Below are 15376 nucleotides of genomic sequence, written 5' to 3' on the forward strand. Positions count from 1 at the left end.
GCTTTAGTAGTAGTGTAGTGCAGCGTGCAGATCAGCAGGATCCCTCACCGCTGGGGAACAGCCGCCTTTTGTGTTTCCCCCCGCTGCAGTGGGGGGAGTGCATTTACCGTCGCGCCCAAGGGGAGAAGCCAAGAAGTATCCTCCAATCAGCCGTTAGTGATTTCTCTCATCTTGTGAGGCTGCTCATGGTGATTTATCACTGACCTGAGACAGGCGCCACACTCTGCTCCACAATCTAACCACCTGGAATACTCACCATGGTTTTTAGGTTTTTATTTCTCTTCTTAAACACAAATACCGTCCTGTGGATATTTCAAATAGAATGACCAGCAGACAAAAGGAGGATTAAAATGGACTGAATTTCCTTCTTTTTTTTCTTCCTTCTGCAGACTGAAGATGGACTAACTTTTACAGGTGGACTTGTGCCTTATCAGGACATCCTTTTATCCTCCTTTGTGTACTTTAATAGAAGGGAATTTTTTTCAGAATTATTTGTCATTTCATACCATATGTAGCTCTGTTATTCTGAAAGCATGACAAGCAGGGGATGATCCTGGACACTGCACTGCAATAATCATGTAGGATTGGTACTCAGGTAGAAAAATGTACATATATGGTGATGAGCAGAAGATAGAGATGGAGAGAAAGGATGACAGTTGGAGCATACCTGCCCGCTGAGCATGTCTGACACCTCACTGTAGCTTGATTAGCACCTACTCTGCAGAGTTTGTCTGTCAGGTTCTCGTTTCCCAAGTTTTCATGCTTCTCTTGTGAAAAAAAGTGTTATGGGAGTGTGCCTGTGTGTGTGAGAGTATATGACTGCGAGCGTGTGTGTGCGTGTGTGGTTTGCGTTAGGAGCCAGGGTCTAGGATTACACTGCGTCTGCAAAGGATACAGGTGTAGTGGAGCCTTGAATGAGGATTAGCTGCTCTAACACCTTGTCGCTGGCAGCACACAGAGCGATGGACCTTTCAGACAAGGCTCTCAAGCTACGACCACACTGAGTTATTCTCGCTGGAGGATTACAGATAAAGGTTTAACCAACACGATGAGACCTAGAGGGCAGGAAAGGGGACTGGAAGACAGCAGAGAAAGTTAGAATGAAATTCAGTTTCCTTTTTATTGCAGGTTATCCTTGAGGGATGCAGACTGAGGCTAATCTTAGAGGGAGTGGGAGTTGCTATCAATAGACGGAGGTCATTTATAATAGCAGAAGGACAATTAAAACATCAAAACATGAGAGAATGAGCTTGAGTTTCAGTGAATATTGTGATTATCTCCATAGGTTGATAAAAATGCCTGCATAAATGAAATCATTGGATTAGTAAAGTAAGTAAACATTGATGGTATTTGTGATAAACAGTCTTGATTTCACCAATAACCCAGCACAAAATCCAATCGATCCGTGACTATTGATTTCTCCACCGAGGCAGGATAGAGTCTTGTCTGATCTCTGTTTAAGAGGTCACTAATTTAATTATAGTCCGTCATTCAGTCTCAGCCTAGAGCAGTCATCCAGAGTGCTGAGTATGCTGTGGCTTAGAGAATCGATGGTCTAATACTTTTTATGATATCTGACAACAGAGCAGATAAATATAATACGTTTCTGCTGCAGTCTACTATAATAATATATACAAAGCTACAGTTTGGGCATGTTTTATTTACGTGTCTTGTATTATTTGGAGAGGCAGTATGAACGATGACTTCTCAAAGTGATGGCAGTTCTGCTGACACAGTTACAGGAAATTTGGCAGCTTGTTTGTGTAGTGAGGCTTGTAGTTGAAAACGGCGTGTGTTGACTGCCTGTCTGTCTTTATGCGTGTGCAGATTTGCATGTTTTCTGGGCTTGACTCCCCAGCTTATTTAAGCTGTAAAGCAAGGTCTTAAAGATCCTGGCAAATTATGTAATATGCACCACCGTGCACCACCCAACCTGTCCCACTTCTAAACTTTCAATAGAGTTAAATTAGGAAATACCTTTTAACAATGCATTGATCCAGAAGTGGAGGAGTAGAGCAAGTGAAGAGAGTCCTGACAGGGCTTTCAGGAGGAGAACTTATCTCACCAGCCACACTCAGCACTCCTTCACTGATCCTGCAAAGCACAAGGTAGTAGGTGGGGTGCACAGTGTGGGAGTGAGGAAAAACAGGACTGAGGCAAGTTGTTTGATAGCTGCATTGTTTGTATCTAACTTGTTCAAAGAGCTTTGTTGAAAGTGTGCTGTTTTAGGAGGTTTAGTGCTTCGAGTGTATAAACTCAGGAACAGCATGAGGGAGTTCAGTTAGAGTTCTTTTGGGAAAACCTGCTCTATCCTGCTGTTGTCAACATTAGAGATCAAACAAGACCGGGTATAGCAAGTACACTGTAGGATCTTTTTTGACAAGACACTGGATAAGCATTGATTTGTCTGAAACAACCGCCTAATCTATTTAATGACACAAGCACAAACCAGCAGGACTCTTCAACAGCTCCACAGTCAATCCAAAGACAAGATTGCAATGAAACTGGATGATCTACGATGAGCACACCAACTTAAACAAGCACACTGTTTTTGCCTGAGAAGGAGACAGAAACAAACACTGAGACTTTCAGCTCCACGTTTAAATTTACTCTGGATTATAACACTTGAATTGTCAACACAACACAGAAGAAGAGGAGAAGAGCGGTGCAGCCAATTAAACTGTGTATCCGTCCCTGGCGGGGATGTGCTGTGTGTTACTCTGAGGAGGAGTCGAGTAATATACCACAACCCTGCGAATGAGGGTGGGGCTCTGCCACTGCCACAGACAAAGACCTTGATAGAGAGAGTTCCGGTGTGAGAACTGGTCATCTGGGGCCATTTTGGACCTGCACAGTCCAGCACAGTGTCAAAAGTCACAATGGGGTGCAACATGTGTGTGGTTCAAAAGCCTGAAGAACAATACAGGGTCATGTTCCAGGTGAGCTCTCTGTCTCCTATCCTCTCTGTCTGTCTGACTTGTATTCATTTCCTTCTTTGATAATAATTCCTTTGTGCATCTTTAAAGTCTGCTTTGTTTTTTTTTTTTTTTAACTTGGCCCTTTCTCACAGTGATGCTTCTTCATGATCAAAACAGCTCTCATGATAATGTCATGTGCTTCTTTCTGCAGCAACAGACAGAAATTAACAGAAGCTTGTTACAAACCATTCACACATTAAATTCCTAATAACCAGTTTTGAGTCCCAAGTAGAATCTATATATTAACTACAGTCATTTGTCCCAATTGCACCATCAGGTAATTCATGAATGAATCAATGAGTCATTGGCACCATTATATCATGTAATCAAAAACATTATAATTACATTGGGTAATTAATAAAATTAATTAAGTGAATCAAGGCAGCAAATGCATTAAACATGATTGATGTATTTCATATAACCTCCAGATCATGTGACACATCTCTGCAAAAACCCATCTTTTTGTAGATTTTACTTGTATGAATTAGCTTAAAAAAAAAAAAAATCTGGAAATCATTTTGTACTTCTCGAGCAAGGCTATAAATTGCTGCACTGGAATAGTTATTCAGTGATGATAAAACCGATAATTATGATAATGATACTTCACAGTGATTGTAATAATTGAGATTAGATAGAGCAGAGCAGAGCTAAATTGCATAAGACGGAGAGATACGCTGGCGTGGAGAAAGTAGAGTGGTGCAGAGCCACGGAGGCAGCAGGATGGATGGGTTGTTAAAGCTGGACTAAAGTGTTATGGGAGAGAGGGGTTGCCACGGTTACAGCCTCAGTACCACCTGCCAACTGGGACCACAGACTGTATCTGAGTAAGCTCATCTGGCTGCAGTGCCTAAAGAAGCTCCTGTTCAGTGACTGGATCCATGTGGTGACCAAAATAAGCCCCATGCTTACTAAGCATGTAAAGTCCTCAGCACTCATGGGTATGCTGTGCAACACTTATAGTATCTGTGGCACCAGAAGCCTCAGCTGGGTCTCTGTTGCCTGTTGGAGTCAGGGTCTGAGCCAGTTAACTGGGTTGCATCTGGTGCCAGAGGCGATGCCAAGAGAGAGGAAAACATGGAAAGAGACTGAGCCTAAAAAGAGGCACAGTAATGAGTCGAGGAGGGAAATAGAAAAGAAATGGGCAAATAATAGAGGGAGGAAAAGTCCGATTTTTTTCTTTCTTTCTTTCAGGTTTACTTTTCTCTGTTGTTTGCCTTCAGACGTCAGAAGTAATTGTTTTGAGCGCTTCATGGAGCAGGGGTGAATAGAAAGGCTTGAGTGACTTCACAAATCCACAGGGCGGAGTGCCAGAGAACAAGGAGCGAGGTGGTGTACGCAGTCTGGGTTGTGATCATAAAAACCAGAGCATAGCAGGTGCATTTCATAATTGACGACCGCGTCTAACAGAGGTCAGCAGTAATGACACTGACCACATGCAGGTCGAAATCTTTGAAAGTGGAAATCAAATAATTTGGGAATGTGAGGTCAATCTGAAGGTTGTGTCCCTATAGGTCTGTCATCCCAGAAACACTTTCGGCTCCGTCAGACAGAGTACCTGCACGTGGTCTCCAGACGGGTGTGGTGATAAGCGCAGTGAACAGTCATTCCTGGAGAGACAGACAGCCAGCCAGCCAGCCAGCCAGGAAATATGTCGTTCGATTCTGAGCATGCAGAGTAGTTGTCATGTTGTATGCAAAGCTCTTGTGTAAGCAGAGCAGATACTGTGGGATGGTGGAGCAGTAAGTCTGCATATATTATGGTCTGGTAAGCCTGAAACGACATTGCTGGCTGAAGGCAAAGAGGCATGAGACAGAGAGAACAAACGCAGATGGAGCACTGAATTCAGAGCCAGAGCCTTTGGCTTTGAGAGGTTGACTCGTACACTGTAATGAGGGTATATTCAACGAAACCTGGAGGTCTCATATAAAAAGCATGAGCTGTTGTCTGGTAAACTGCAAAAAAAAGTAGAAAATAGCCAACATACAGGAAAAAAATCCAAAAGGGAGCTTAAAGGTAATCACAGATTGCATGCTGGGTTTTTTTCTATAAAATTCAATCTCATCATCGTTTCATTACATGAAATGATTAGAAATGTAGCAATTCTTGCCATGCAGATGGCTGATTAATCTAAAGTTCATGCCAACCAAAAGATGAAGGTATACAGTGTCCAATCATTAAAAGAAATCATCACACAGGGGAAACATAATTACATTTCCCCCAAATTTCATGGCTTTCCATTTTTTTGTATATTTCCTTTGAAGATTTGCAGCTTTATGCCGTTTTCCTTAACAAACATGTTTAATTACACCTTCAAATTAGATGCGGTCTACTGAGTAACTGCGTCTGTCTTTAGACAATAAATACAGCACTAAACAGCTAACAGCTACATCAGACTGGAAAACCAGGCTGTTAAATTTGACTATATCAAAACACTTGGTTCTCTTGCCAAATGAATATAATTCATGCATTATACATCGGGCCTCTGCTGCACATACTCCGCACACTCGTGTTTGGTACACACCCATTGGCATGTTTCTGATCAATTTTGCCTCCCATAGCCCCAAGTAAAAAGGCATATTATCTTTCAGTTGATGAATTTACAGACTCGGCTCTAGGCTTGTGTGCACAAAAACCATTTTGAGTAAAATATTGCATTTTTACATATATTTTACAGAGTACCTGACACACTAAACCTCTGGCCCCCTGAGCCCTTCAGCCGCTCCCTTATTTTTCTCTTTCTGTGTCACTGTAAAGCCGGTTTTAAAGGGAGGCTGTTTCCATGGCAACCGGTGTCATTAAACAAACCTAATGTGCTTTTATTCACAATGACACGAAGAAACATGCTGACGGTCACAATGAGGCAAGCAGACGAGAATCAATACACACCAATGACCAGCTGACTTTATCCGGATAAATGCACAACCCATGCTGGGGGGTGGACAAAATAAAAGCAACACCTGACAATATAATGTGATGCAACACAAGAGCACCACAAACAAACGAACACTGAGCATTATACTGTAAGCTTTTCAAAGGCATTATGTATCGCAGGGCTATTGTATTAGACTGCATCATACTGTCACATATTCCTTTTGTTTTGTCTACCCTTCAGTATAAGCAAGCAGTACCATCACTACACCTTTCACTTATGATACAATATTCCCAAATGTTGCTCTTTCTTCCATCGTTCCATTTATTCTGAGCATTATCACTTCACCGTTTTGTTTGTAACACAGTATAATGTAGTTGTTGTTGTAATTTTTTCTTAATGTGCAGTGTTTTCAACAATAATAACCTCTCCCATGAAGACACATTTTAAAAATAACTCTATTGTGTTTTCACTCATTATCTGTTTATACACCAGCATCCCTTTATAATAATAATACATTTATTTATATAACACTAATGCGCTTTACAACGATGAGGCAAATAAAATTGTGTGCTAATTGAAAGTTAAAGACATTATATCAGCTTACAACTACATTATAGTGTGTTATAAACCATGTATTAAATATTCATATATATAAATATTTAATATATTCATATATTGCTTGTAAATGCTAAAGAGGGGGATAAAAATAAAGTGCATTTCATCTGTTCTTACTCTGCCCTCTCTCTCACATGCAACTAAAACATATATAAATGTCTATCTAACCTTTTGTATTTATATATAGTATATAATTATTTATTTATAACTTTTACTTAATCATGTCACCTCAATGAGATTGACATATTTCTATCAAAGCATTAGATGTCTTGTAACCACTCTGAAAAGAAGAGGAAGCAGTCAAAACTGGTTAATTAAATCACCTGACAGACTGCTCATTACTTTTTGGCTCGTCAGTTTCTTTTTATGTCAAGAGTGTGTCCTGTCTGTTCTCTCAGGTGAAGTGTAGACTACTGCACTAGTGTGCATAACGTGTGTATGTGTGTGTGTGTGTGTGTGTGTGTGTGTGTGTGTGTGTGTGTGTGTATGCGCACAAGAGCAAGTGTGTTTGTCTGTCAGCCTCCTGCTCTTTCACTTGCAGACTTCTCAAGCATATGACTGACATGGGTGAAGTAAGATACTGATGGAGAGGATGTCATTTCACTTAATAGGACAGGAGTGGCAGAGAAGATAAGTCTTATAGTCTGTGACATAGTGTCATTTTCTATTAAGGTTTAGTGTGTATTTTTAAAGTTTACATGCTCTATCTCAGACCTAGTTGCTAATCCTCCACCACCGCCACTGATAAAAAATCTGCCCGTAATTCATCTTTTGTTCTACCTGATGAGTGTACTAACAACTGATGTACATTTATGTACTCCATACTCCCGCTGAGGCTTGTTAACTTCATCTGCATCATTTTAAAGAATGTTTGAGCTGCCTTTTAAATCAATACCTTCTCACTGTTATCAGTTTATAATAGGCCTACCACTCCCTGCTTGTCTATTTAAATTAGCTCAGCGATATCAAACAACAGGGGTTAGAGCCAGAGTAGGTCAACTCTGTTTCCAGATTAATTGATTTTCTGAAGAGGTGACTGCTCCAGCCTTCAAAGCATGGGAGATGAGAAAAATCAATTACCGAACAAGTGGAATTCAATATGTGGGGGTGCAGGTATTGGTCATGCAGGAGCTTTTGCATGTGAAAATGCACATAAATTTGAGGAAGAAAAAAAAAAAACTCTGTGATGCTGAGAGGAAAAAATTCAGCATTAAAACAGTTTACAAGGGCACGCTTCAGATAAAGTCTGTGTGTATTTTCCACACACTGAAGGCTATGTGTGGGATAATGTGTGCTACTGTGGAGTTAGTCGTTACCTTCCCCCCTTTTTTCATCTCAGCCTGTTGTACAGCACATGAGATTAATTCACTCTTTAAAGGGCTTTCAGATAAAAACTAATTATGCATCAACCACTTAGCTATTTCCCATGAGCTCCCATTGTGCGTGTGTTTACATACAAGTGTTGAACCCTTTGCCAGGCTATTTACATTCACACGGCAATTCCTTGAAAGCTTGTTTTCCACATTTCTCCTGCATCATTACCCTCTCCTCACCTCCCTTCCTCCTCGCTCCCCGTGAACTCCTCCAGTGTCTCTCCTCCTTTGCTTTCTCTCTCTACTCTTTGAACTCTTTGCATCTCTTTCATCTTTACCCACATCGTCCCCACCCTCAGCTCCGCAGATATCACCAACGCCCACCCCCTACTGTGCAACGCTGAGTTTTTGGAGGCCTCACAATTTCGTCTGAATTTCAATTCCATCTTAACCTTAATCCTACTGACTAGGGTACCTGCAGACCCCTCACAGGTGCTTTATTCTATCATTCTAATTTTTCATGACTTTATCAATCAATTTGTTCTTAATGACTTCATATCATTGATTTCAGTTTCTCTTTTAATTAGTGCTTTTTAAATGTATTGGGCTCCTGGGGGACCTCAGTCAAAAGCACCTAATTCCGCTTATGCAGTTTTTTTCTTGATTCATGGGGGAGTTTCTCTGAGAGCAATGCTCTCTTTTTCAGGAACGCCCTGAACACATTCACACAGTTATACAGTCACAACTGGAAGCTGCCCAGTACAACCACAGTCTGATCTGCTGGCCACTGAGCAACCCCACTGGACCAGTTGGGGTTAAGGGCCTTGCTGAAGGGCACCACAGTGGTGGTAATGAGGGGGGGCAAATGCTGCTTTTCACTTTCCCCACCCAGATTTATTCTGCCAGTCCAGGGGATTGAATTGGCGAACCTCCGGTCAAAAGCTTGCTTCTCTAACCTTTAGGCCACCGCTTTAAAAGATGGAACTATTATTGAGTTCATGTTTGCCATGGGTCCTAACTTTAAAGTATCACACTCTGTCGGGGGATTCGGGGGTAGAGGTACTCTGTCAGTCATTTTGAAGGCTTTGTGGAAAGATTGTTCTTGGGATAAAATCTACAATTTGTATCAAAGAAAAGTATATATTTTCATTTTCAACAATATATAAATTAACTGTAACTTTCCTAAAATAATAATAATCTGTTTTTTCAGATGGCATTAATTACATAACTAATAATGTTTTAAGAAGAAATTAATTAACATTTTGCTATGATGGTTGTTTCTTGCAGTAGTTTATTCTTGGGGTCCCCACCCAGGGGCCCCTGTCTGTAGTCCGTGCATGTTGAATATGTCAGTAGGATGAGGGTTAAACACAAATATACAGAATGAGGATGGAGTGTGGGGGATTTGTGCACCCCGAGCTTCATAATTTGCATAGAATATGTAGCTTATAAGAAAGTAGTGGTATGTAATGACCCACTAACCCAGAGATAATAGAGAACAGAACATGGCAAGTATATAATGGATTCCTCATCAAATCAGGACAGAAAGCTGTCGAACACACAACAACCATTACCCTGCATGAAGTCATCTTCAAAGCAATCTCAGCACCTCTCATTGATAATGAATGAGAAAACCCCCCTCTCTCTCCGCTCTCTCAGTATTCATACCTGTCACTCATGGCCACAGAGCTGCTTCCTAATAGCCTCTCTCTGATCCTGGAGAGCTGGTGCCGTGTGGTCACGAGCACAGAGTGCTGAAATAATAGATACATCCTGTTGTCAGGAGAGAAAAAATATTAGGAGATGAGGCCTGAAAAGAAAATGCATTTTAGTGAATAATGTTTAGGTGCGTTTTTCTCTAATCGAACATGCAGACTACAAAGACTTAATTCTTTCATCGCCAGTAGGCCATGTGGAGGGAATTATCTTATTTGTTATTAAGTGAGGAGGCTCATTTAGAGAGACAGCAAGATTTATGAAGCAACATTAGTGTGAGGACGGACAAACACACACAAGGAGATGGACTGGCTAAAATAGATGGAGATAGTGGAGTGTGAAGGCACAGAGCAGAAAGAACTGCTGAGACAGCACGGCATAAGAGAGTCTAGTGAAAAAAGAGAGAAGAAGAAGGCGTGGACATGGGTAGAGAGGGAGAAAGAGGGAAATGAATGTGAGCATGGAAACACAATGGAAAGGGAGGGAAGATAGACTAGAAGGATGGTGGTGGTGGTGGAAGAACAGGGCGAGGTGGTGTAACAGCACAAGAGAGAACCATATCAAAGAAAAGGAACAGGGGCTGAATGTGGCAAGAAAGTTTTTGTGCTTGACTGCACATGGGAACATAGATTTGACATGCAATTACTGGGAGGGGACAAGAGAAGAGAGAGGGAGTGGGTGAATGAAGCAGGGTGGTAAAGATGTGGAGAGTCGCAGACAGCCAAGGTCAGCGACTGTGTGCAACGCGAATGAGACGATACAAAGGCTGTCTGGCTCAGCACATGAAAATCATCATGTTAGTGTCCGTCTCATATGTAATGAAATCAAGAGAGGGAATTGAGTTTGTTTTTAATGTGATCATTTGAAAGCGCAGCAAAATTTAGACGAGTGCCATTTAATTTCGAGTCTACAGCCACGCTAGCGGCTCTGTGAGCTCGAGTTAAATGCCAACCTCAACATGCTAACATGCTCACAGCTATAATGATGTTTAGCAGCTGTAATGGAGCTACAATTTTCACCATGTTCAGTGCTATGATGAGCTAATAAGAACTAACAAAACACAAAGTACAGCTGAGGCTGATGGTCATTTTTTGGTCATAAATCAACCAAAGTATTGAACAAATTAAAAATTTGACCTGTTGGTGCTAGACGAAGAGTCAAGGAAACACCAAATTCATTCCTCTGAGGACCATGACTGTCTGTACCAAATTACATGGCAATCCATCCAATAGTTAATTCAGATATTTCAGTCTGGGCTCTGGACCAAAGTGGTTGGTGGATAATAAAAGAAAATTCTCTTGTATTTTAATTCTGGGCCCAGGAAGCTATACACACAATGCTGTACATACAAAAGCTTAAAGATCAACACCAGACGACAATGTCTTATATCCCAGCACAGAGAACAATAAGGTCATAAACTGACACAAACAGCTCCCCAAGTTATTTCCTGACTGGAGCCAGTCGTTGCAACACACACTAAAAAGAGCTATAAGCCCCTGCAAAGCCACATCTTATCCTTACAGCTGAGTGTGACAGGGTTTACATATCTGTAAAAGCCATACAGGACATCTTGACCTCACAAAAATTCAGCATTTCAGTACAGATTCTCTGTAAATTTCTACCACAGTGGTGGACTAGCGTGACTAAAAACAGGTTTAAATGCTGAACTAATCTTCCTCCTTTACATTTGTAGGAAGTCCTGTTTAAATTGACCAGGATTGGTTTGGCTCAGGATTCAATCCATATACTGTTTTGATTCCTTCTCCAGATGCTTTTTCAATAATCTTTCATTTTTAATGCCCCCCTCTCTCCCTCCTGGTGTATGAACCAGCAGTAGAGGGAAAACAGGGGAGATGTTTCATGCGCCACAGGATCCGGCTTTCAACAGCACCAGAGAGTCAGGACACATGTTGTGGTGCCCTGATGACCATTTATATTGTAAATACTGCATGAGGACTGTTTAAACGAACTGTCAGTGTCCACAGAGAGAGAGGGAGTGGGGTTTTTTTTAAAGAGAAATAGGAATTATCAAACATCTGTCTCATGTGAAATTATAATCATGTTTTGTTACGAGCTCCCCCTTGCTCAAAAAAGAACATTTTTTTCCAGAACATATAAATAAGTTTCTTTATCTAAACACGTTTGCAGAGAGGGACCATTTCTAATTCTCTGTGTTTTGTAGACACGAGTGCACAAGACTAATGTATAAGGTACAGCTCATTTTTATCTCCGTCGCTGTTAAGCTTCAGTATGTGCTTTTCCTTTTTGCATTACCTTTGGTTCTGGCCTTCAAAGAAAATAAAGTTCTCAGGAATCCTCTGGCCATATTACAACTGTTCACACTTGTAATTACTTTCTAACTTGCAACATTTTCCCACTTTCTCTCCTTCTCTTCACAGAAGGGTCACATAAGCAACATGCTGTGCTCTTTCGATGCTGACGGTCGATTAAAGGTCTCAGTATACGGCTTTCTGCTCTGCTGCTTGGTGTGATGTGGTGTTGAAACCTTTTAGACATAAACCTGTTTTTTTTTTTTTTTTCTTTTTTTTGGTCTCTGTGTGCCTGTAGAAACACTATCAACTGTGTGACACATTAAATACACTTATATGTCTGTTGAAGTGTATTTTTTCTACTTTTTTTTGTTGACTAACGTGACCTCAGTCCCTCTTTGTTTTAGGTGTGTGTAGCTGTAGTTGCCCCTCCTGTGCTCCTGTGTTTTGTGAGACAGCTTTAATTCTGTGAACTAACCTTGCCTGTCTCATAAAACTGCTGAAGCGGTTCGTCTATCCTCCTGTCTTCCCCTCTTCCTGTTATTCATGTTAGCATCTATTTTGTTCATTTCTCAGTTGATGCCCCTTTTCTAAATCGTTATCTATTTCTTGTGTATTTTGCAGTTTCTCTGTGTCACACATCGTTAAAACTAGATGTCACTCATTTTACAGCATCTTTCTCCCTCCACCAATCCTCCCTCATTCAGTTTCTTTTTCCTCTTCCACCATCTGATCCTTATTACCTGTGTTTTCCAGGTGAATGGAAAGGAGCTATCCCGCCTTTCTGGGGATCCCACCCTGGACATACGGGACCCCGTGCTGTCCAACATACTAAGGCGGGGGGCCCGCAGACGAGCAGGCCTAGCGGGAGCCCCTGCAGGGTTAGTGCCAGTGACCATGGGCATGGCCGACTGCGTAGACAGCTGCACCCAAACAGACATCAGCTTCCAGCATATGTTGACTCTGGGCAAGAGCAGCCAGCATCCCTGTGGTGCACCACCCCCACCCGACCCTCCGCCGTCCCCTCCGCTACCACCGCTACTGGAGCCATATCTATTCAATGAACTGTAAGTGGGAAGGGAGTGCCATTCTGTTCACACGTTTGAAGTCTGAAGCTGCCCCAATGACTAAAATATTATTTCCTGAATATTCTCATCCCCAGCTTTATAGAGCCTGTATACTATGACCCCACTGACTACTTCGATATCACTCAGCATGAAGTGGACAGGCAGGATGAGCTGGAATACGAGGTGAGAGACCATTAGCTACTCAAACTCTTGTTCCAAGAGCTGCCCCACTGTTCTCTGTCTGACATCCTACAACTTTTCTCTAACTGCACTAGGAGGTGGAGTTGTATAAGTCTCGTCAGCAGGATAAACTCGGGTTGACAGTGTGTTACAGAACCGATGATGAGGAGGACCTCGGGATCTATGTAGGAGAGGTGAAAACTTGAACTCTATCAACTATTGCAGTTTGCAATGACTTCAATTTCCAAAAAAAAGGCTTAACAAATCCTTTTTTTCCAGGTGAACCCAAACAGTATTGCTGCAATAGATGGCCGCATCCGCAAGGGAGACAGAATACTACAGGTACATTTTTCCTGAATAGTACACTGGAGCTATTATTTCTTTATATGCTGTAATTGCATGAATGAAAGGAACATCATCAATACTACAGGGATAAACCTATTTCTTTAAAAACATTTTGTCCAATTATGTAATGCACTGAAGTGAAGACTAATCCAGCAATACTCCAAACAAATTACTAATAGTGTAGCAATTATTTTGAACTCTTTCATAAGAGGTTGAATATTATTATCTATTTTATTAAGCTCAGAGATTTTTTTTTGTCAGTGCTGGAAATTCTAAGGAAAAACCATTTCCTGAATCGGGTAATTTAATTGAATCTAGCCTTGATGTAAAGGGTCTTAAACTAACTGACATTAGCTCAATTTTATGCTCCTTTTTCTCTGTCAGATAAATGGAGTGGACATCCAGGACAGAGAGGAGGCGGTAGCTATTCTCACCAGAGAGGACAGCACTAATGTCTCCCTGCTCCTCGCACGACCCGAGATAGAGGTGAGGAAATTGGATATGTAGTCTTCGGGGAGCGGGCTGCAAGGCTCAGTCTGAATACTGACCTAAAAAATGCGTTCCTCTCTCTTTATCTCTCTCTTCATGTAGCAAGAAATTAGTTTTAGTTTAATTAGTTTACATGCTTTGATGTGTAAAGCCTGTTTTTAACATTTAGTCATGAGATTGAGAGGGAGACAAGTACAGTCACATCAGAACAGACAGAAGAGAAATTGGGGACACGAGAAAGAGCACGGCGCTCTGCTTTGTCCTATCCTGCAGGCTGACTCTTGTGAGGAGGCAAAAAAGCAAAGAGGTGCAAAAACATGATGAGAACACAGATAGCACGAAGAGAGAGGCGAAGACAAATAGTGCTTGTACTCACAGTGCTAATGTGGAGCTGCTTTGTTTCCCTCAAGGTCACTCTTGTAGCAGATATGAGGGCATTGTAACACAAACTGGACACCCCTCAATAACACACCTCTGCCAAATTCATTGTAAACACACCACTTGACAACATGTGGACCCAAAAATGGATTTTCATGGCATACTCTTGTAAAAATGGGCTGCAGATGGAGACAGACACGGTATACGTGAAAATATAAAAATCTGTATGCTGGCCGCATTTGTACAGGAGCTAGAGGGCAGATTTAAAAGGCACTCATTAAAACGGTCTAAGTAGAAGACACACACACACACACGCATACATGCACACACACACACCTCTGTTTAAATATGTCCTTGTATTTGGAGAGGGGAGCACAAGTCCTACTACCTGTGAAAGGCTGACAAGATTTATATTGCTAAGGCATGGGCCCACATTAAGATTCAAGTGAGAGAGGGGAGGACGTAGAATCATCAGAGGGAAATGCACAAGCAAAGATTAAAGCTTGATCTGCTGTCTTGGGGGAGAGAGAGAGAGAGAGAGAGAGAGAGAACTAAAGGGGATGTCGAAGAATAAGAATGAAGATGAAGATAATCAATACTCCGTCTCGCAGTCTAAATGCAATTCACATTCAAATAAAACCAATTAGGCAAGATCAACTGTGCTCTGAGGGTAGAGTTGTTTACTAATTTAAGAACGAACATTTGCATTATATTTGATCAGCTTCTGAGGGGATGCCAATCAAAACAGCAGAGTAAACACATTAGTATGTATGCACATAACTATCACTAATTACTAAAGACTGGATCACTCTGTATGGACATTTCATCCTCTGATACCAAATACAAACTATGAAGAATCAGTTTCCTTACTGTCAGGCAGATCATGTTTGGATGTACTCCTGTTGGATCTGCATTGTTATTTCCCTCTCAAGACACTTCATTCAATGGAAACTAAAAGCTACTGTGTTAAAATCTGACACTGCACTAGCTCCATCTGGTGACAGGAAAAAGCACTACTCTCTTTACTGTAAGTGCAAAAATGTGCTGCATTCATTATGCAATATTAAAGGTGCTATAATCAATATTTTTATACTGTAAAGTAGATCAAATGACAATGTGTAATCTGAAAGGGGTTGCTCATAATAAAAAACCT

At 41.3% G+C, this 15376-nt stretch overlaps 1 protein-coding gene across 2 annotated transcripts in view; it reads left to right on the top strand.

The window, feature by feature from the left end:
- The window catches only part of LOC122981941 (PDZ domain-containing protein 4-like), a 20646-nt gene continuing 5270 nt past the window's right edge, over positions 1-15376 (top strand). Inside the window, exons 1-7 of one of the 2 annotated variants that reach the window (XM_044350819.1) lie at positions 1-2939; positions 11894-11947; positions 12521-12831; positions 12927-13014; positions 13107-13205; positions 13291-13353; positions 13741-13842. In XM_044350819.1, coding sequence (XP_044206754.1) covers positions 2880-2939; positions 11894-11947; positions 12521-12831; positions 12927-13014; positions 13107-13205; positions 13291-13353; positions 13741-13842 — 777 coding nt within the window. In that variant the 5' untranslated portion in view covers positions 1-2879. The remainder of the gene's footprint in view (positions 2940-11893; positions 11948-12520; positions 12832-12926; positions 13015-13106; positions 13206-13290; positions 13354-13740; positions 13843-15376) is intronic. The other variant, XM_044350821.1, reaches the window with a different exon arrangement.

This window comes from Thunnus albacares, chromosome 5, assembly GCF_914725855.1.
Source record: "Thunnus albacares chromosome 5, fThuAlb1.1, whole genome shotgun sequence".
NCBI classification, from domain to species: Eukaryota; Metazoa; Chordata; class Actinopteri; order Scombriformes; family Scombridae; genus Thunnus; species Thunnus albacares.